This window comes from Montipora capricornis, chromosome 10, assembly GCF_036669925.1.
Source record: "Montipora capricornis isolate CH-2021 chromosome 10, ASM3666992v2, whole genome shotgun sequence".
NCBI lineage: Eukaryota > Metazoa > Cnidaria > Anthozoa > Scleractinia > Acroporidae > Montipora > Montipora capricornis.
In genome coordinates, this window is record NC_090892.1 from 24839537 (window position 1) to 24861893 (window position 22357).

A 22357-nucleotide genomic window follows, 5' to 3' on the forward strand; every position below is an offset into this window, starting at 1 on the left:
TGCGTGAAATTCATTTTTCACGCCGTGAAATTCAATTTTCACTCTTGGCGTGAAACTAATCACGCCGTGAAATTAAGGGGAAAATTTCACGCCGTGAAATCGGGAGTGAAAAATTAATATTCACGGCGTGAAACAAGGGTAAAATTTCACGCCGTGAAATTGGGAGTGAAAATAATATTCACGCCGTGAAATTGATCAGATTCTTCAGAAATCAGTCACACCATGATAATCTACTGGCACTCAGGACAAAAAGAATGTCTGATCGCAGGGTATGAGAAATCTGTGAAAGCTTATTCATAGCTGATCAACGCCAAGAAGAGGAAGAATTTTCATTCCTGAATATTCACGCCTGGAAAATGTCACATTGTAAAGAAATTTCTGATGACCACCTAATTGTTATAAAGCTCAGGAAAAAGTAAATTCTACCCCCGGAAAGCGACAAAGAATTGCAAAATCGGTTATTTTGCTGGTGACTTTCTCATACATTTTCACTGGTTTTTTGACATGACTGAAACAGAGCAAGTGAAATACTAATCTTTTTGGGACGACATGTATATTATTCAGGGGGATTATTATGGAAATGTTTACCGAAATTGTCCGAGTATTGATGTTTGTAATTATCGGTGACTTACCGCTTTTAGTGCATTTCTCTTGCCGTGCCGTGCAAATTTTTTTTTTTCGATGTAACGAAGGCTCAACTAATCGTGCAGTATCCCACTTTCTTTGTTAGTTCAGCGACTGGCTTTCCCTGGCTTTCCTCACGCAATCGCTAAAATTTGCGATCATTTCTCCCGACGCACTGTACTCAGTAGCACTCAGCAGAAAAAAATAAAATAAAGTGGAACGTCGGATCGCGTATAAACCTCGTCTTTCATATACGTGTCTCGCATGAAGACGGCAACTTTCAGTCACTGTCTGCAAGATTTGAAAATGTGAAACAGTGGGTTTCAGAAGTGTTGTAACATACGATCAGGCATTCTTTTCTTTTCAGAGGGTGCGACTATTTACCTACCTTTTTCGCGCCTGCTGTAAAGAAAAGAGGGCCTCACCGCAGATTAGACGTGTTGCGCAAAATGTTACTTTTTCATTGTCTTTCATTCAAAACCAGGTTGCTCTTTTCCCTGCAGGGTTTGACTACACGCGATGTAAGATGCATGCGTTCTTTTTTAGTTTTGAATTCTTCAAACGAATTATTTGAGGCTAACTTACCAGAAGCGTATATATATTTGCAGTACAACATTTTAAATGTAAAAAACAGCAACATAATGACAAGTCGAATCAAAAGGCGTTTTGTTAAATTTGTCATGCAAGTTTATCTGTAATTTAATTGCTAAAATGCTGAGCCAAAATTCACGAAAGGTAAATAATACTACACGACTCATTATGTCGCAATTTCACCATAACCTAATCTTTTCCAATAGAGCTTGCGAGTTTATATTCCAATCACGTTTTAAATATTTTGTGCAAGCGAATAAAAACTGTTCGCGAAGAGAATAATTTTTGGCTACGCCAACAAAGCCAGACTCCGTGGTGCCAAACGTGTCTGTTTCTTATTTCAGGAAGGTAACGTAATTTTTTCCTGATCCCATAAACCGGTAATTTGTACTACAGACAGCGCATGACATGTTGATTTCTGTTATGGTTTTACTGAGCTCATTCTTTTGAATTTCTGGTAAAGATTCAACTACCATGGAGATTCTTTTACAAATATTCGACGTTTAAAACCAATTTCCGGCAAACTGAAATTGTGTGCTTTTTTGCAGAGAAACGAAATAAGAAACGCTTATCTTATTGTGCATCGATTTGGAAGGGTGTCGGGCAATGTTCAAAGATTTTTAATATCTACGATTTTTCTCTTCTGTTATTTTCGTTTCTTTCGTTTTCCCGAAACCACGATATAAAACAGAAACGTTAACAAAAAAATGGACCCAATCTCAAGTTGGCGATTCCAAAAGACTTCCAACAATGCTTGCAGTAAAACCTTTGCAGGCGGTGTGACATGGTGATGGCATGATGTTTAGGGTAACAGATTGATGTTTACTCAAGAAGTTCACTTTGTTTCACGGCATGGCGTGAAATATTCTCACGGTGACTGTGGCCTTTTTCACGGCGTGAAATATTTCACGCCGTGAAATATTCACGCCGGGCGTGAAATATTTCACGCCGTGAAAGGGAAATTTCACTCACATTCCAATAATTTTTTTCAATTTCACGGCCAGGACCGTGAAAATAGCCATAGCGTGAAATTTGGATAAGCCCCCTTTTTGCGTGAAGGGTCACATATGGTCATGTGATACTGGTCAGCAGATGGCTTGTTTTGACAGGTGTCAGTTGACCATAACATGAATGTCCAATTGATATCAAAGAGGTATGCTGTAAAATAGCATGTTGAGCACAATTACTCTAAACGTTAGCCCACGGATGATCACTGACATTTCTTACATCCATGGGTTACCATATTTTCTTAACTATGGTGCTCTGTGCGCGTGCCTTCGTGGAGCTCTGCTATTATTATTAGGAATTTAAAAATTGCTATATGTCTTTTACTTGAAAGACTGCCATGTACATGTGCATGTGTAATCATGTGACAAAGTATCTTATTTTATTTTCAGCTACCAGCTAAAGGAATAAACAAGGTATATTTTAACATAACAAGTCATTGTGTTTTTGAACAGTTGAAGACTGCATTGTGCAATGGTTTGTTTTGCACATACCGGTATAAAATGTTTGTTAGAATAATATCACATATATTATATTCATTAATTAAATGGAGCAGAAAGTTTACTTGAAGTTGGCTCTATTCAGCGACAAATAGAAACAGGTATTCATGTAGAATGAACAGTTTGTAGCGGTCTCATCAGGTTCTTTAGCCTTAAATGGAGGCATGCATGACTTGGGGTATTCCAGTTTTCCTCCCTCATCAAAGTCGACTTTCAGTCAATTACATATGGCTGCGGGCAGATGCCTGCAATGGGGATAACCTGTGGTCCTCCTTTTCATTGAATTGAGTGCATAAAGTTGAATTAAATTAAATCAAAAAAGAAATTAAATTAAAATGCAAGAACTGTTATTGCTGTGTTGGTTTCCTTTGACAGAATGACCTCATGAAAGAAATTGAGAGATACACCGAAATGGGTAAGTCTTTTTGGTTGTTCAATATTAACTTTCTTGATTTTATTAATTACTGGGTTGCCAAACCCAGTCAGAATCTCGGTTTCATTTCGTGGGTTTTTTTATTTTCGGTGTCGGGAAAAGTCTTGCCTGTCACTCCCCTGCTAAGTGGTGGCTTTGTGCATAGAGCCTTCTGTGCGTATTTTCTTAGGATCGAGAGGGTAGTGGGAAATGCGTAGATTTCTCTGGTGGACACAGTAGAACCATTAGCTTAACCGGCAATGGCGTCGAAAGTCATGTAACACAAATGGTGTTTTAGTGGATCTTTGAACAAAATATACCCTTATGAAGCTCAATAATGGCAAGTCAATTGGATATACAGGCGGTGGAATCTTAAAAGCGACGAGTACTGGACTTCGACAACAATCTATTGCCCGTCAAGCCGAAATCAAAGTGAGCTGTATTTACCTGAAGTACATGGTAATTTAACACGATCAAGTTTCTTGTCTTCACGCACGCAATGAAATAGGAAGAGGTTTTCGCCTCTAAGAGCAAATATGTTGTTTGTTTCAATAAGTTTTATAAATTATATAAAATCGGTTAGCATTTGTACAATCATGTAACCTCTCATGCAAAAAGGTTCCCCAGGGTGGGTATTTTGAATCACTTGGTTGTTCTTTGGCTGTGAAAAAAATTACCGTATTTACAGGTCTGTGTATAAGTCGACGCCCCATTTTTGATGGAAAAAAGGCAATTTCTTAATTTTTTTGTTAAATGTTCATGTGATGTACTAATCTTGTATTCTTCGATTTCTGGAACTGTGGATACACAAAAAAATCAGGGCCTCAAGCGCTTAATAGTTTTGTGGTTCAGCAGTTGTTGTATATGCGGGTGTTTTTTCCTTGAGTTTCGAAAAAGCTCTCAGAAAATCGAACATGTAAACCTCACACTAACCTGTTTCATTGTTCAGGGATAAAGGGCTTTAGAGGATAAGCACAACATCACAGAAGCAGGAGTCAATCTTTGAAAATGACTTCAAAAAGGATCAGAAATGTGCAAGGTTTAATTGGTCCTTGATTTATAATATCTCACGTGACAAACAAAACAAAAAACTCGTAAACCAAACACTACGAAGTTTGCAAAAGCATTTAACTCAGCCAGGTTTGTATAAAGAATAAATAACAATCATTACCAACCAGCATTTTTAGGCAATGCGAGTGACGATGCTTGCACTCAAACATGAGGTATTGTGGCAGGTTACTAAGCAGTTGAATAAAAAGTCTCCGCTTACGAGCCAGAAGGCTCATCAGGCCGGCGCTTATCTCCGGTTTCATTAGCATGAAGCGACTAGGAGTATTTATACTCCCCCCTGGATGGGATGCTAGTCCATCGCAGGGTTACCCCCAGCTTTACGCAGGTACCCATTTATACACCTGGGTGGAGAGAGGCACCGTGAGAGTTAAGTGTCTTGCCCAAGAACACAACACAATGTCCCCTGCCAGGCCCCGAACCCGGACCACTCGATCCGGAGTCGAGCGCACTAACCATGAGGCCACCACGCCTCCCACAAGCAGTTGAATGGCTGTGTTTTATTTAAAGAAACAGAAATGCCTTTTTGAGCTTTCTGCCTTTGGTAAACGAAAATTTCCAGTGTCTATTTCATATTAATTTTGTGCTAGTGAGTAAAATCAACATTAAAGTTGGACATACGTTTTTCATTTCAACTGGAATTTCTTACATTCATTTTGAAGTCTTTTTTGTCCACTGCGTTTGTTATGCCTAAGACAACATTATTATGTTAATTTTGAATAAATTATTTAGCTGGAACTTGGCTCTAAATCTTTGACCCGCGTACAAGTCGAAGGCAATTTTTGGAGCTTCTTTTGAGGCCATAAAAGGGCAACTTATACACGGGTAAATACGGTAATATTTTTTTGCAACAGTAGTTGTTTGCACTGATTGGGCTAAAGCTACAAATAGTGAAAATTCAAACTGTATATAATTATGTCCATGTACTCCATGTAGACGTATTGAAATTGATGCAACCGAAAAAGTTGAACTCATAGGGGCTGTATTTGCAATAGGCTGCAATATTTAGAGGTCACTATTTAGAGTTAACGATATGCCAGTGATACAGGCATACTAAGAAAGAATCCAGGAACAACGTGTAGACTGACCAGTACCCCCTAAGGTACTGGAGATTAAAGGACCTTTAAGGCTGAGGTGACAACCGTACTGGTGACTTAGATATCTACCAGATTTGTTATGATAGTGAACAAGATTATTGTGCATAATGGATACAGGCACACCTGGGAGAACATCTCTTGCGATGACTGTGTTTTTTTTCCTCGTATTGAGCTACATTAAAGTATTTTGCTCATACATGTACAGTATCTACAGTGTAGCTCACATGTATCATATCTTGCAGGTGAAGTAAAGTGGGATAATGGTCGTGTATCTGGAGCAGTGTATTTTGGTGAGCAAGAACTCACTGAACTACTCACCAAGGTAACATCAACTAAATTGAGATTAACAGTTAACACAAAAAAATTATTATTGTTTACATCTCATAAAAAACCCTTTGTTATAACTTAGCAGTACATGTAGAAGACAGTTTACTATTTTGTAATGAATTCATTGATCACACACAGAAAAAATTATATCACACAATTTAAAAAAAAAAAAAATTTCATTATTACAAAGAATAGTTGCATTTTGCAACTTGCACAAATTTCTTATGAGTAATTTTGTCTACTACATGTATACTGTATTCAATGTAAAAAACGAAGACCATAAAAGTCTCTTACAGAATAATATATGAATTGAATTCAAAAGTAATAAAGTTGTCAAAACGGGAAGAAGCCTGCTTATTTAAGCCATTGTTACATGTTGAAACTTTTAGCTGAAACTTGTGTGCATTCAATTTGGCACTGCGAAACAAGTTTCAGCAGTGGTTGCACCATGTTTTGAGTAACATTTTTGTGGTAGTGCACTTTTATTTTCAAAATAATGGAATAACATTGTACCTGCTGATAAATAGCCTCGTCTAGAAGTGTGAATTTTTGACTTTGCAGAAACAATGGTCAACCTTGAGGGTTGGACGATTGTGATCTTTGTGTTGAATTCGCACATTTCTTGTTGGACTAAAATAATATAAAACTTGAAAGAAAAAAAACCTAAATAACAAAATCAAAAAGCTTGTGTCTTGCCACGTCATTTTGTTAGAGATGTATCCCTTCTTTTGTTAGTCGTTGGTAACATACAATGTAGGCCGTTGAAATTGATGTTGCTTTCGATTTTGTGATTTACTTGTGCAGCCTAAAGTACAAGAGACAAATTGGATGTAGCAAAAATCTCCCAAATTTGTTTTTTCTCATGCTAACCTTTTATATTCGTGGCGGAAAATATTTTTTTTTCTTGTCGCAAATGTTCTTGCTGATGGCAGTTTTAAAATTCTCGATTCTTAAAAATAAATTTAATTTTGTTTTCTCACTTGGAACCCTACGGAAACATGGGCTACGTATATGTAGTGAACCAGCAAATTCCAGCCACTGTGTAGAACTTAAGTCCTAACTTTTTTTGTTTTTTTTCCAAAGAAGACTTTCCATGCTGTCGAAACACACTACCACATTGGTCTGATGGATGTCATGTTTTGATAAATCAAATCTCTCTGCTTTTCCTAAAAACTGTGTATCAATACATTTACTTTTGCATCAGTATTTGTTTTGCATGAAGCAGGCTTACAAAAAATTAATTAATCTGTAGCTTGCTTGGTTTGCATTTTGGAGCGTTTAAATAGAATTTTCGATCCCATATGTTTGTGACCACAAGTCATATATCTTGAGTGGTCTCCCATCCAGATACTAACCCTGCATGATAGGGCTTGACTTCCGTGAAAGCTGTTTTCAAATTGGTGATCTTGTATTATTCACACGAAAAGTTTGCTGTAAAAAAGAAAATGAAGGGAACTTGGAAATGATCAGCATGTCTGCCTTGATGCCAATGTTATTTGATTCCCTTATATTTTCTTCAGTCTTTCTGAGTTTAGTGTTTTACTTGTAACTATGTAACTAAAGAGCTATTAGAGCTAACAACTTGAATATCCTGGAAAACAAAACACAGCAGTTGACAGTTATGGAATAACACGCTGTGTCAAGATACTGCAGTACTGCATGTGCGCAATGCGTGCCTATTTTTTAAACTTTTGTTGTGAGAAAAGTTTTATGAAAAACACTTCTGTAACATTTGCATTGATTGCGATGGTGATAAAAACAAGAGTTTCACTGTGTAATACCACTTCTTAATTAAAACTGGTCTCACTGGGCCTTGTTACACTACGCTACGTAAGCCAATCAGAATTCTTTTATGTTACACTGTGCAATGCCTGCTGAAACTTGAAAGTTTTAGCTAAAAGTTTCAATGTGTAACGGCGGCTTTAAAGTTTGAGATAAATAATTATTAGAATTGCAAGATCTTTGCCTTACCTCAGAGTAATAATGTGTTACAGATTTACCATTTTTATGGTATTGTTATGTGTTTACCTTTTGGCTCTTTTAATTGTATCAGCATTATATTGATAACTAAAGCAATCAGTTGGAAGCAGTGTTGGTATATTGGTGAGAGGACTCACCTTTGCGCAATGTGGCCTAGATTTGCTTCCTGAACTCAATGTCATACCTAGGTCGAGTTCTTTCTCCTCTTGCCATAAACCAATATTAACTTTTGGTGATCTGCTCTAATTTCGTTTGATTTTGACTTACACACACAGTCTCCCCAGTTAGGGAAATGAATCATGTTTTCAGGTTGGCAAATGAGGTGAAACTGGAGTATCCAGAAACCTCTAAAAGGAGAGTAAAAAGCCATCAATCTCAACCCACACAATATACACTGTAATGCTGAGTCTGAGAACTGAACCCAGGCCACATTGGTAGGAAGTGAGTGCTATTATCACTGTGCCTGCCCTGCTCCTCCAATCTTGATATCTAATAATGAAAGGCTTGATTATTGTACTACATGTATACAGTGTTCCAGGGGTAAAAAACCATTTTTCCCCAAGATGGACTGTGGACCTGAGAAACCTCATTGGAATGGCTTTAATGTTGTGTTGTTTCAGGTATATTCCAAGTTTGCTTGGAGTAATCCACTTCATGTCGACATCTTTCCAGATGGTAAAAATCTTCTTTTATTTTTAAGCATTGGTTATGATAGCATTATGATGACGTTTTAACATTTTTGAAGCACACACTGACCCCTTATCTCCTTGAATTTCATATCCTGTAGTACATGTACTGGTACTTACATGTATATTTACAATTTTCGATAAGGATCCTTGAGAACGATCATTATTTTACAGTTTAATTATAAAATTGTAAACGGTTTGGACCCAGGAGTCATATCATAATAAAGGAAGTACGATCATCCGGGTGAGTGTAGTCCTGAGAAGGACTGTTTGCGGTGACATTGACTGATGTTTCGACAACCTGAGCGGAAGCCATCTTCAGAGTCAAGTGATTTGTGTAACGTCAGTAGATACTATAAGAACTCCGGTCATTGGTCAACTTATTCTTGATGTTATTGGTCGACCGTCAGTTAAGCCTAGATGTAATTGGCTGGGAAAACTAAACAGTGATTGGTGCATTTTGATCCGTCTATAGGTCTAAGGTCTGTACGTGTATTGCAGAATATGTTGAGCAGTACTGTGATAGAGTAAATGTTGATGTCGTCAATGAGTCGTTTGTAGGGTGCGGGAAGTTGTAGGCATCAGCTTTCCAGTACAATCCGATGGTAGTAGTTAGTGCTGTAGGTAACACATGCAGCCAAGTCCTAGTCGATTCTGTGGTTTGTCTGTAGATGGTATTCAGCAATGTTATTGTTGATGTCACTGTTCCTCGTGTCTCTCATCTATGTTCAGTCAGTCTTACTAATGTTCAATTTCTGCTGGTCTCCCTGATACAAGTGACCTGGCTCCAACTATAACTGCAAATGCAGGAATAATATTCACAAACTTGACATGTTGTCTATTTCATGCTGTTGTGGTGGAGAGAAGCTCTTAATTTAAAGGGTAGGGTATCTAATGCTATTTAGTCTTGATAAAGATAACAAAAAATTACATGCAAACATGCCAGTACATTGTCAAAATTCCTGCCTACAGCCATGGAGAAGTAGATTGAGAGCTCAATGGTATCTCCCAGGGTATCAGTTATGTGTTGTGTCTTGACTAACATTTTCTTAAAGCAGTGAAAAAGGTTGATAATTAAAAATTATTTTCTTTGTGAGTCAACTCCAGTGGTTGATTTGTTCATTATGAACTTCTCTGCAAGAGCATACCGGTATATTTTGCTGATGAGCTTACATTTTGACAAGGCTTGGATTTACTTTTTTTTTATCTTTTATTAATGACTTGTAACAGTGCGGAAAATGGAAGCAGAAGTTGTGCAAATGTGCGTTAACATGTTCAAGGGTGGAAAAGATGCATGTGGAACGGTAATCACTATTACATTTAACTTTCAACTGCAACCTAATCACAACCCTGCATTTTGAAACTTCTATTTTTACTATTTGTCTTGTATCATCACTTTTCAAACTCATTGATAATTCACTGAGTTACAGTATCTGCCATTCAACAGATATACATGTACATGTATGCCATATCATGTACATGTACCTTAGGAAGCTTTCCATTTGACAGAACTGACTCGCCAGACTGGCCGTTTGAAAGGACTACTGTAACTCTACAACACCTTTAAATTAACCCACTTTGTGGATGATGTAATTATACTCCTCCAGGAGAATGGAAGGGATTTTCATGATGCAAGTGTGCATTTTTTCTTTGCAAATTGATGGGTCTGGTAGGCCAGTTCTGACAAAAGGAAAGCGCCCTCGTGCCTTGAGCTTTATTAAGATATCCAGACACCTTGGTTTAGTTTGCTAATCTCCGTACCTGGAAACCCTGGTGAAGTGCACACTCATTTTTTAGTTCATGTATATTATGACACGACATACACTATTTCACAGTGGTTTGGAGGCAAACTATTCTTGACATGTGCAAGTACATTGTGTTTTACTGAAAATGTGTTAGATCGTTCCGCAGTTTGACATAAACACGGGTGTTAGTGATGATTTGCGGTCCCACTGCTAATTAGAATTCGTATTTAAGACTTTAGCTGGTCAGTTTCAAACATATTTTTGTACTGTCAGATCTCTCAGTGTTTTGTCTATTAAAAGTTCTTCGCTTTTAGCTTCCCTGGGTTCCCTTCTTGTTCTCTTCTTTTAGACATTGTATGTAAGGACTGAACAGTGATAAAAATTCTTGTAGCAGAGTCGACATTGGCTCACACTAGAAATGCAAAAATCCCTCCATAATTAATTTTATAATACAGAGAGGAAATACCTAAAGAACATGCTTGTGAGATCTAATGTAAGAAGGTCAAAACAAAACAAAAATAAATGATTACAAGGGTGAGAGGTGTGATACTGTACATGTATGTCTGTCAACCCTTTGACTATCGATGTCCTGAAGCCTACAGCCTACACTTACGTTGGATGTGTATCTCGTGTTTGTTTTTGCATTCTCATTAGCAGTTACAAGTTACTTGTATGCATATTGGCATCATTTTCTTCTCCTGTAACATTAAATCATTTTGCAATCAAGAAGGCAGAAAACTATGCTGCGATGTGTCTGCGACATTTTGTACCATTATTAGATGACCTTAGATGATTTTGTACCATTATTAGATGACCACCGGTGGTACAGAGAGCATTTTGATGGCTTGCAAGACATATCGTGACTGGGCAACTGATCGTGGTATTGAAAAACCGGAGATGTAAGTCTTAAAGTTTGTGAATTCTTTACAATGAAGGTGTAATGATTATCACGATGATACATTGAAATGCTCTGAGAGTTCATTTGCATGATGTTACCTTTTTTTATTTGATGTTGTAACTGAATTGATGTTTTGTCTTGAGTGCTTGTGATGGTTAGCATTAACCTCATTCTAAAATTTATTTGTTTAATGCTTTTTCATTATTCCTTAGTGTGGCACCAATAAGTGCACATGCAGCATTTGACAAGGTAAATTAACAAACCATATTTTACCACAGTTGCTTGTAATCTCCCAATCTGATTGGCTAATTTACCGTTGTTGATAAGAGTCCTGATGTCCAACACTACTCGAGTCATGCTCGCATCAATTTGTCACGCTATGTAGTAGACAATCAGGGACGCTGCGCCTCGTGTGTCCACAACATTTTGGCCACTGTGATGACCAATAATAATTATTATCGTTGACGATAAGAGTACAGACAATGCTGAACCACTTTTGATTTGTTAAATTTCCTTACTGACATGACTACTGTACAAATGGATAGTTTACTTTCTCTTAGTGATGGCAGAGAGAACAACTATTAGGGTGTTTTGTGTAATTGTCACAATTACAATGTATCCCCTTCAGACCTCAGACCCTTTCCTTTCCTTTCCATTCCTTTCCATTCCTTTCCTTTTAGTCTAGACATTTCCTACCTATTTCTAACAATAAGGTTAGGGTAAAGATTAGCATTATTTTAGGTCGGGTAAATGCAGCAGTTTATCTCCTTACTTGAGGAGCAGCATTTGGGGACTTTTTGGGGGACATTAACTGTCTTTATTATTCCACTATTACGCCATTTTAAGGACGGTGCCTACTATTGTTATTGCACATATGTTCTGCACATCTCAAGATACTCGGATTTCCTATCGGTGATGCTTACTAATACAGGGATATTTTTGCGCGGTTTAAAACTATCCGGAGAAAGTAGATGTTAAAAAGTACTCTTGGTATCCAAAAAGAAAATTGAGGGTAACAAGATGCTCTAGTTTTGGAGAAAATTATAACTTCACCTTTTATAGCATAGTCCTGCTGAAAAATATTGCCATATTCAGAGGTTTCATTAGAAGCCAGCAACCGGCGAATTCCGCCGGTTACTCCTTAAATTATCGCTACCTACTTTTTCGATAAAATTTAATTACAAGATTCTCACCGTTTAAGTTTGATCCATTTCAATCTATTTAAATTCAATAAAACAACAAAACAACTAGAATATCAAGGAACCTTTTGCTGTATATTCTGCTCCTTTTTGGACATTGGATATTTGTATTCCTAGTTATTTGCACTTGCTTTAGCCACTCGCCAACGCAATTCTTTTCAGTCGGCCATGTTGGATGAATAGAGGAGAAAGACTGGTGCCAAATGTTGCCTTGGTCACGTTCACTGCGTCCTTCTTCTTGTTCATTAAAAATGGAAGACAAAACAAGAAAGCGTGCAGCTGAAGGCTATATTTTGTCGTGTTTCAACAAGAGATCGAGAGTGCAAACAAATTGTCCTCTAACTTGGCCATGTGCAGCTACGTGTTTTTCTGTGATTGCTGGTGTTGCTCAGATTGCTGGAAATGCCATTTCCGAGCTCCTAGATTTCAAAATTTCTGGGGGAGCAGGCCCCTAGACCCCCGTAGGGAAAAGGGGCCACAGCCACCTATTTCACAAAACCAGCCGTTCACTAAAACAGGGATCGCGTTAACGCAAAAATCGTGCATTTTTACGCAAATAAAATCCAAAAAATGCATGATCGAAATTTTAATGCGTCCCAGGACGCAAGGCAATGACTTAAATAACTCACACAACTTGCTTTGATTTGTCAGTATATTCTGTTGTTTGTAAAACTGTTGGAGCGAACTGTGATCATAATTGAATTTCTATGAAATGGGGTTTAAAACATCTAAAAAGGCTAAAAGTAAATTTTTGACCGCCTTCTGCGGTCTTCTTCAGAGGAATGTACTCTGCAAGTCACTGAATGCAAATGTATAGCAAAAGACGTCACTGTTCGTTGCTCCTATGGGAGGAAACCAGTGATGCGTAAACCCTTGGAAAGGGTGCTCTTTCATTAACAGAGTTCTTGTCCAGGAATGAATGTAATGGCTCTAGAAAAAGCCTTTGTCGGCCGGTCCTATGCATATGCATCAATAAATTAATTCCAAGTTGGTTACTCTCTTTTTGTCATAATTTAAAACATACTCTTTTTTCTCGCAGAGGGTCACCAAGATTTTGGGACCCCCCAAAAATGCTTGGGACCCCAATTTGGCCGAACATGCGGGTCCCAGGACCCAGACTGAAAAATCCTAGTGCCATCCCTGTAAAAAACTTATTGTGAAACCCCTGCATATTACTGTATCATATGGGTTTCATTTTTATAAATTGGGAGCAGTTATGGTGCAGTGGTGAGAGCACTCTTCTCACACCAATGTGGCTCGGGTTTGATTCACATATCCGGTGTGATATGTAGGTTGAGTTTGTTGGTTCGCTGCTCTGCTCCGAGAGGTTTTTCCTCTCCTCAAAAACCAAAATGATTTGCTATGTATTAATTTGATTTGTGCATGACCCCACAAGCTATTCGGCTTTAAACATTATTGTATGAAAATAAAGTTCTATTATTATTTTTATTATGTTATCAGGCAGCGCATTATTTCAACTTCAAGTTAGTTCATGTTCCTGTTGATGAAAAAACAAGAAAATGTGATGTGAAGGTATGAAACAAAAATAATGATTTATGGTACACAAAGTTTAAAGGGCCGACTTCAGATCATTCTAATTAAGCATACTTACAGTATTTATTGCTCTCTGCTGGGTTTTGGTGGAAGGGCTGAAATTCTTGGTGCATTATTTGAATAGGTGTGAAAGACTTGTATTAGTGTAAGATGACTCAGTCTTGTGTTTAAACAAGAAAAATGGGATTCACTTAGTGTACTTGAGCACTTGTACCTATGTGTATGCCAACGTACAGTGTACACAGATGATGAGGTAGCACATTAATGTCCACCTTTGGGGCAAGTTATTACTTACAGTCACCAATCCTGTGCATCTTGAGGATTTAAAAGGTGCGTACTCTGGTTGTCACAAGAGTTTGTTTAGAAATTGAGTGCTTGTCGACATTAGCGGGTTTTCTGGATTGAACTATTTGAGTAATTTACAATTTAGCATACTTGAAGCCAGCCACAAAGCTCCTTGCAATACTCACAGTCAATCATTTTTATCACCTTAGGGTACCCACCTCAGTTATGATTTAACAATAAAAAATTGCAATAAAACATATTAAAACTTTGTAGACAATGTTTCGATTGTTTGGCAAATGTCATTATCAAGTCAAAAAGTGAAAAATAAAAAATGTTTAAATACTAAAAAAGATAATAGGTGATGGAATGTTCTTTAAACAAAGAGTTCTGCACAAAGACTGTTTGCCACACTGAAAATAATTGACTCTAATTACGTTGTATAAAGTGGCACAAGTTTTTGGTTATCTAAAATCGTTTGACTTCAACAAGAAATACAAGAGGAGTGTCTTTTCCTTTTTTGAGCTCATTTATGAAGAGAGATTACTGTTGATAAAAATTGTGCATTAATAATGGGAGCCATCAAAATGTGATTTGTGTTTGACTTCTACATAGGCAATGAAGAAAGCCATTACAAAGAACACAATTGCGGTAAGTTCTGCAAACTGAATCACTCTTAAGATAGAAATGATCCTCACACCTAACTGGACAATGTAAGCAATTGTCCCTTGTTGACACGTGCAAAAATTCAGGTGGCTCCAATGGGATTTGAACTCATGATCCCTGCGATGCCAGTGCAATGCTCTACCAACTGAGCTATGAACCCACACAGTTGGGAGCAGGTCAATTTGTTGGGCTCACTTGTTCCTGTGAAGGGACTCATTGAGGAGAAATCTGTTATGTTTGAAGTGCAGGCTATAGACTACAGAGATAAATGATGCTCACACCTATCTGGACAATTTGAGCAATTGTCTCTTATAGACACCTGAGAAATTCAGGTTGCTTCAACAGGAGTTGAATCCACTGGATAGTGCTTTATCTGGCAGATAGTGCTATCCATTGTTTCAACAACTGGGGCCTGAATTTTTCTGGTGTATATTTGAGACAATTGCTCTAATTGTCCAGCTAAGTGCAAGGACCATTTCTCTCTTTCGTCTATGGCCCGCATTTCATTCAAATGTCTGCATCTCTTCCAGTCATACAGAAGAACTTAATTTGTTATTAGTACATTGTACCTCCAATGAATTATCATTTTCCCTCTGTTTTCAGCTTGTTGGCTCTGCACCTCAGTTTCCTCATGGCGTTATGGATCCCATTGAGGATATAGCAAAACTTGCCAAAAAATATGACACTGGACTTCATGTAGATGCTTGCCTGGGTGGATTTTTGATTCCCTTCATGAAAAAAGCAGGGTACTGTTAGAGGGAAAACACAAGCAACCTACATGTTTTCATATGCTGTAGCACATGTACCTCTTGTTAAGACAAAAGACACCAATCATGACACTAAATTGAAGTGTCCAGACATGTTCCTTGAGCTAACCTTTGCTTGCACTTTTCTGTACATGTGTAAACCACTGCTTAGCCACTGTGGGGAACAGGACTACCACTCCACAACTGTCACTTTATATAGAATATTCTATTCTTTACTTCAGTCATTATCAAGTGAATGTTAAAATTGAAACAGTGAATATATAATAATAATGGCCGAAGTAGGGTCGAAACCTTGTTTTTTACCGTTTGTTTCTGTTGTTTAATTGGTTAAATTAAAAATTGTAGTTACCGGTACTATACTGAAGTGTGCCTTTAAAGGTTTTGATGAGTAAAATGGTCTGGCATTAGAGTAAAATCTATAATGTCACTTTTTGGATAGACTGCCAGCAGTCCTTTCTGAGTCAGTCAGTTTACTCATCAAAACCTTTAAAGGTACATGTTGGTAACACAACTATAATTTTTACTCGTAGGAGGGAAAGGGTCAACTCATTTAAGTCATGCATGCACAGTTCTGATCAAAACAAAGTTTGATCATTATTTTGATTAGGAGCTATTTTGACTGACTGAAGGAAATGAAAAAAGGTGGATTCCATTCCTACTCAGTAGTATTTTTCACCAACATGTCAAGTAACCAAAATAATAGCTATTACATTCCTGGCATCATGAGGCATCATCATGTGCATTTCAACTTTTGTCAAATCATTATTTGTCTAGACTGTTAACACATTGCGATTCCTTTTTCCCTGTTTTAGACAAAGCTTGCTTTCAGAACGTGAGAGTTGATAAATAAAATTTGATCATTACTATTGGTTTTTTGCATCATTCATACATTTCCTTTTTCAGGTTTGATCTTTCTCCATTTGATTTTACAGTTGATGGTGTTACTAGTATATCATGTGATACTCATAAGGTATGCCAGCTGCATGAAAATTTGCAGATAATAATAATAATAAGAAGAAGAAGAAGAAAAAGAAGTTTATTTTACTTCTAGGCCTATTTACAAGGTTACAGTAATTAAAATGAAATATTTAATTTATTACTGAAATACAAAATAACAAGAAATTAAAAGAAAGGAAATTGCCAGAAGTCTGGACTACCTGAGTGGGTGACTGTCAATCTAATCGAGTGGGGAGCCCAAGACTAAAATTTAATTGCTGTTTACAGTGAATTTAAAGCTAATTAACCTAGTTATGATAAAAATGAATAAAGAAAGTATGAAAGCTGCCAATATTACGAAACTATAAAATAGATTATTAAGTAAGATTTAAACTATGTTTGACAATTCGAATAGAGTTGAGATTGTCTAGTTGTTATAACTATTAAGTTTGAGAAGGCCCAGAGGGAAGAAATACTCTTTGAAGACTTGTCTAAGGAATTCCACAACCGAGAACTGCTACTTCAAAGCAACGTTAGACCATATTGATTAGTGTTAGTATGTTTAAGAAATTAAGTTATCATTAGTTGACTGTTGAGTTGAATGTGAGTGAATAGAAGAGGTGCTTTTAAAATAATCATTGAAGATTGTAGAAGTAATGAGTGAAACCAGAAATAAACAAAATTAAGAATCTGAATTTCAATTACGTCAGTTAATATTTTTAATATATTAAACTTTCTAAAAAGAGTTTCAGTGTGAGCTTGTGGTTGCGAGAATGTTATAACTCTCAAGAGTCTTTTTTTTTTAAATCACCTAAAGTGGAGGGAGTGCAGAGGAGGGAAAATGGACAAAATAAGACTCACAATTCAATCATCTTTGATAGTCACAAAAATTAATACTCAACTTCTGTGTTTTTTCTGTCATTAATTTGCTAATGTTAATGTCACAAAAAACCAAGGAAGTAAATATTAATAGGACTCCCAGGGCACTGGAAAATACTATTTTGTGCATCCTTAGCAAGTTTCTGTATCTCCCTCCAGTTATTTCTATTTGGATGTACATCTATATTATCTGTGTTTTATGATCAGTGGTAACAGGATACCATCTTATCTCATTTCCAGTATGGATTTTCACCAAAGGGATCTTCTGTTATATTGTACAATAGCAAGAAACTTAGACATTTCCAAGTAAGGAAGCATTCAATTGCACCATTCAACCATTTTGAACAATTTAAAGCCAGAAGCAGGCTTTGCTGTTTATTATTGTTATTATTATTTTTCTATGAGGAACTTTCTTGATGGAAATTTCCCAATACCAGCCTTCCCATTGGGATTTTTCATCACTTTGAGTGGCTTGAAGAGTGGCTTGAGTGGTAGAAATATACCAACGGCTTTTTCTGAACCCCTCAAGGGGAAAGTGAAAAAAAAATTTCCAACACTTCCAGCACGTTGAAAGTGACTCCAATGGGTACATCAACCAATGGCTAATCAACAGCTAAACGTTTGCTTGACCCGTTCATTAAACCCCATTAGTATACTCTTTTCGTTGAGAAAAGTATTTATTGATTAAAATGCATATTACTAGCTTTTGCTTGGAACAAGTTGCTCATATAGGCTGCATAATGGAGAACAAAGATTCTTTTTGCAAAAATCCAAACGACGTTTCGAAGAAATATATTATTTCATTTTCTCAAATCGTTAAATACGACTTTTTACAATAAACTGTGTTGCAAATCAGCCGTTCAGGAATGCTAAGCAGTTTGTTGCAGTTTCACCAGCTCGGGCCGGGAACGAACAGTAATTACCACTTTTTCAGCTTGGGTAATCAATTTTCCTATTTTTATTTGTCACCAGTTCTTTGTAGCTCCTGATTGGCCAGGAGGTATCTATGTATGTCCTTCAATGCCCGGCAGTAGGCAGGGTGCTGTCATTGCTGCAACCTGGGCCACGATGATGTACTTTGGAGAGGCAGGTAGGGGGCGTTATTTTGTAATGCGACTAGTTACGGTTGCTAGTCTTTCGAAAAGTTGTATATCTATACAGATTATTTTTTTAGAGACGTTAAAACCTTTCGTGATTCTTTTCTAGTAATCTCACTATCAGTGCGTTACCTTCATGAACTGGGGGGGAGGGGGGGGGGGAGTGGTGGGTAGGAGGAACAATGCCCGTCTGAGAAATGAAAATCAAAAAGTTGTCGTTGTGTGCTTGGAGAATCCGTCATTTCACCTTGCTGATTTGTAAAAAACAAGGACAAAATGTATATCAAAAACTTATTTTCGAAGGCGTAGGTGATATCATCTGTTGTCTGTGGACTGGTGGGTCGCGTGTTATTTAGAAACCTCACTAATGTGATCAGTACTTGTAAGAGTTTCTGATGGCTAATGAGCTGTTATTTTCTTTCAGGTTATGTTGAAAGTACAAGGAGAATCATACAGACGAGGCAAAAAATCGAAGAAGGGTTAGTTATCTTAATACTTGAACTTATTCGTAATTCTCGAACTTTTGGAGGGAAAATATCAAAAAGCTAGGTTATCAAGCCTTTTACCATCATTTTTTCTTTGCAGTCTGTTTGTCTCCAAAAAGTATGGTTATCTTGATCAAGGAAGGCGTTGAAGTTCAGTTTTGAGAAGACCTCTTTCAATAGGCGGCCAAATAAAGTTTCAGTTTTTAAGCTCTTGATCTTTTTAGGCAAACTTAAGAATGCAAAATTCAAAAACAAAAATTCGGCCATTTGTGAAAGAAGTGTATGACGTAGTTGCTTTAGTGGCATTTTGTGTGGTAGTGGCACAGCGAAGTTGTACCATAGGCGTGTGATAAAATTAGTTCTCAATAAATATTAGCTTTGCAGCCTCAATGTAAAGTTAATTTTAGGATCAGGATAAAATGAAAGAGAAAAAACCATCTTATCTACCATGAGGTTTTATTCGAGCCGTGACACTCCTAGCAACACACGCAACGTATGAACGAAAAAGAGAAATGATCCGCGCACGTAAGTGGGCAATTCAAACAATTGTATCTTATAGACACCTGAGAAATTCAGATGGCTTGCCTCTATATAGAGGCATATATAGTCACGCAGAATTTTCAGCAACCCTTCAAGTAAGGGTTAAATTGTCCGACCATACCACACGCATAATCAGATATACTCTTACGGAAATTCTGAGAGTTTTGGCCACGCTCGCTTGGGATCTTTAAGCATACAAAGTGGTATTTGTGCTCTACGGTGTGAGTTAAAATAACAAGGTCTTGTTTCCTGCAGCTTGCGTATGATCAAAGGTATCTATGTACTGGGAGAGCCTGAAGTCAGTGTAGTGGCGTTTGCATCCTATGATTTTGATGTTTACCTTCTTGCCAATGCTTTGACTAAAAGAGGCTGGAATCTCAATTCACTTCAGTTTCCCTCAAGGTTTGTGTCTTTGTCACAGAACAGGTTACAGTGCGACGCGCCTTACCGTGGCCACCCAACAAACTTTCAAATTTGACAATTACGTGTAAGTACGTCAACTCAAACTACCCATTTAACGGTGTTCAAATACAACCGTGCGAACTTTGCAAGGAGGGGTGGCTGTCAATCAAATTCGCTCACGCTGATTGGCGTGTAAGTTTTAAAAAAACTTTGTTAGGTGACCACGGTAAGGCGCGTCGCACTGTAAGATTAAGGAGTTAAGCGATGAAAACAACAAAGAATAAAATTTAAATTCTGAGCGAATTCGCTGAAAGCTAGCCGCTGGAGTTTTCGCTTGAGCATGGGCGTAGCCCGTGTTAAAGCCAGTGTGGCCCCTCAAAATTGAGGGCGCTTGCCGTCAAGGCCTGCTTTGCCAAACAGCCCAGGGACAGTTCTAACTCTGAGTTGTGTGTCAAAAGCACACGGCTGGGGGGTGGAGGGGGGGGGGGGTTGCTGCTTTGAGACTTTAACTGCAGTTAGAGTTTGTGGACTTGTTAAGTGAGACTTTACAGTGTAGGATGCCTTGGCAATTTTTCCTGGACTAGTGTAGGACTGAATGATAGTTTGCTTTTGATCACCAATTAGAGTGAACCCACAGTGTGGCGTGGGGTGGTGATTGGCAGTTGTCTGACCAAAGCACAGGGGTGGGGAGGGTAGCTTCTTTTTACTTTGTGACAGCAGCAGAATTGGCTTGTTTTCACAATTTCCGCAGGCACGTTTTGACAAATCCAATTAGATTTATATTTCTATGGTTTCGCCGCGCAAGGACTGAGGCAATCACGGACTCACGGCAGTATTTAACTTTTGGCATGTACTGGAAATAAAAAATGCATGCAGTTTCCTCGTGTTTTCATATTGCATTTATTCCATTTCGTTCTTTTAAAATGTGGGCAAAGTATCGTAAACTGGATTGGTGCGAACGGTCTTGAAGTAAACGGAAATAATGAACGATTCTTCGTTGATTCACGCTGCACATCATAGATAGCAAACACAATTTTTACAGTGACTGTAAAATTCTCGCGCGCTCATTGGCTAATTTTTATTGTCAATAAGCAGACAGGCACAAAAATTTATAATTTATGCGATAATGACGCGATGTTGCTCGCGTCATATTGAAGTTTCTCGCATTGTTGTCTCCAGTTCTTCTCGTGTTTTGACTTAATTTTGACCCCTCTGCCTTTTTGTTACTGTAAAATACAAATTGATGTCAGTTTTTCATGCGTCTGTCCTGTTATTGACAATGAATTTCGTCAGAACATTGTCAAAGTAGTCTGCGGATCCACTCGGGTATCGCCTCGTTCACACGACACACTAAAGTTGGCAAACCCGTGTTGGCAAACTCACGTTTGCCAATCGTTCACGCGTCAAATACGAGTTTTCCAACACGAAAGAGTTGGCGAGAATAGAGGCAAGTTCTATTTGTCGCCAACAGTTTGCCAACATATTTGACAACTGTTGTTGTGTCTTTCACACACGCCAACTTTAGTTTGCCAACTTAGTAGATTGTCCTATGAAGGCCGCCTTAGGGTTCGCTTTATTCCTTGGTTTGGGTGAATCCAGCTGGTGTTTGTCTTTACTTGAGGAACAGAATTTATGGGTCACTTTGTGGCGTTGATAGTCTTGTGTTCTTCCTAAAAACGATTGATGTTGAAGTTGCGGAGAAGAGCTACGGGACACTCGTGACGCTGATTGCTTCCAACTACCTGTATTTCTTAACGTATCGGATCCGTTTACATGCCATTGTCATTGACAAAGGGATCAATAAATCTAAAATTATGTAACTTAATTCATTCTCTAGCATTCACTTGTGTGTGACTCACCTGACCACTAAGGAGGGTGTTGCAGATTCGTTTTTGAAGGATGTAAGAGAATGCTGTACTTCTCTTATGAAGGAACCGCACAACAACAAGGAAGGCATGGTAAGTATTTACCAAACCTACTCCCCTGGGTCTTCCTTTTTCCCGCTTTTAGCAGACAAGTAGAGGTTGCCCTGCGATCGCGAACTAGGTCTGTCGGGTCTCCTTTCATTCCATAACCGCGGAATTAGGTAAATAGTTCCCCCTGTTCCCTCTTGGATAAGGTTGATGTCTGCCCTTGCTTTTGGCTTAGCGTAAATCATGTAGATGTCTTTATGTAGCCACTCTAATACGAAAACGGAGTTACATTTGTCCATATATTTTTCGTAGTTCATGTTAGGAAAATTTGTGAGTGGTTCGTGGAATCGATTTGTGTAATAGCAGCTTTTTTTGCTTTTTGCGAGGAGAATCCCTGGAAGCATTTTAATTTCTCGATGCATGAAGTTCTTTGTTACTCTTCTAACATTTTTTGCAAATTGATGACAATTCTACCTGGAAGGGAAATAAAATAGTTTGACGATGGTACAAAAGACTACACTTAGTGTTGCTAGTTTGAGGAAAAGAAATATGCAGCGGTACTAAGATAATGGACGACCCTATTTTGTCATCTGTGAGACGGCGAGTTATTTCAAGTGCCTTTGTTCAACCAACCAACCCGAGAATCATTTGACAAAAGTCAGTCTCCAGCGCAATGTTTGTTGTTAATTTTAGGCGGCCATTTA

The 22357-nt window shown here is 37.9% G+C and overlaps 1 protein-coding gene across 2 annotated transcripts in view; it reads left to right on the top strand.

Moving 5' to 3' along the window:
• LOC138022332 (sphingosine-1-phosphate lyase 1-like) overlaps window positions 1-22357 on the top strand; it is a 39883-nt gene that overhangs the window by 16223 nt on the left and 1303 nt on the right. For both annotated transcript variants that reach the window (XM_068869446.1, XM_068869445.1), the window contains exons 6-22: window positions 2613-2636; window positions 3096-3135; window positions 5540-5619; window positions 8225-8279; window positions 9521-9594; window positions 10846-10934; window positions 11146-11182; window positions 13594-13665; window positions 14584-14619; window positions 15238-15380; window positions 16305-16371; window positions 17457-17522; window positions 18189-18306; window positions 18738-18792; window positions 19594-19740; window positions 21578-21698; window positions 22347-22357. The exon at window positions 22347-22357 is cut by the window's right edge and continues 1303 nt beyond it. In XM_068869446.1, the coding sequence (XP_068725547.1) occupies window positions 2613-2636; window positions 3096-3135; window positions 5540-5619; window positions 8225-8279; window positions 9521-9594; window positions 10846-10934; window positions 11146-11182; window positions 13594-13665; window positions 14584-14619; window positions 15238-15380; window positions 16305-16371; window positions 17457-17522; window positions 18189-18306; window positions 18738-18792; window positions 19594-19740; window positions 21578-21698; window positions 22347-22357 (1235 nt within the window). The remainder of the gene's footprint in view (window positions 1-2612; window positions 2637-3095; window positions 3136-5539; window positions 5620-8224; window positions 8280-9520; window positions 9595-10845; window positions 10935-11145; window positions 11183-13593; window positions 13666-14583; window positions 14620-15237; window positions 15381-16304; window positions 16372-17456; window positions 17523-18188; window positions 18307-18737; window positions 18793-19593; window positions 19741-21577; window positions 21699-22346) is intronic.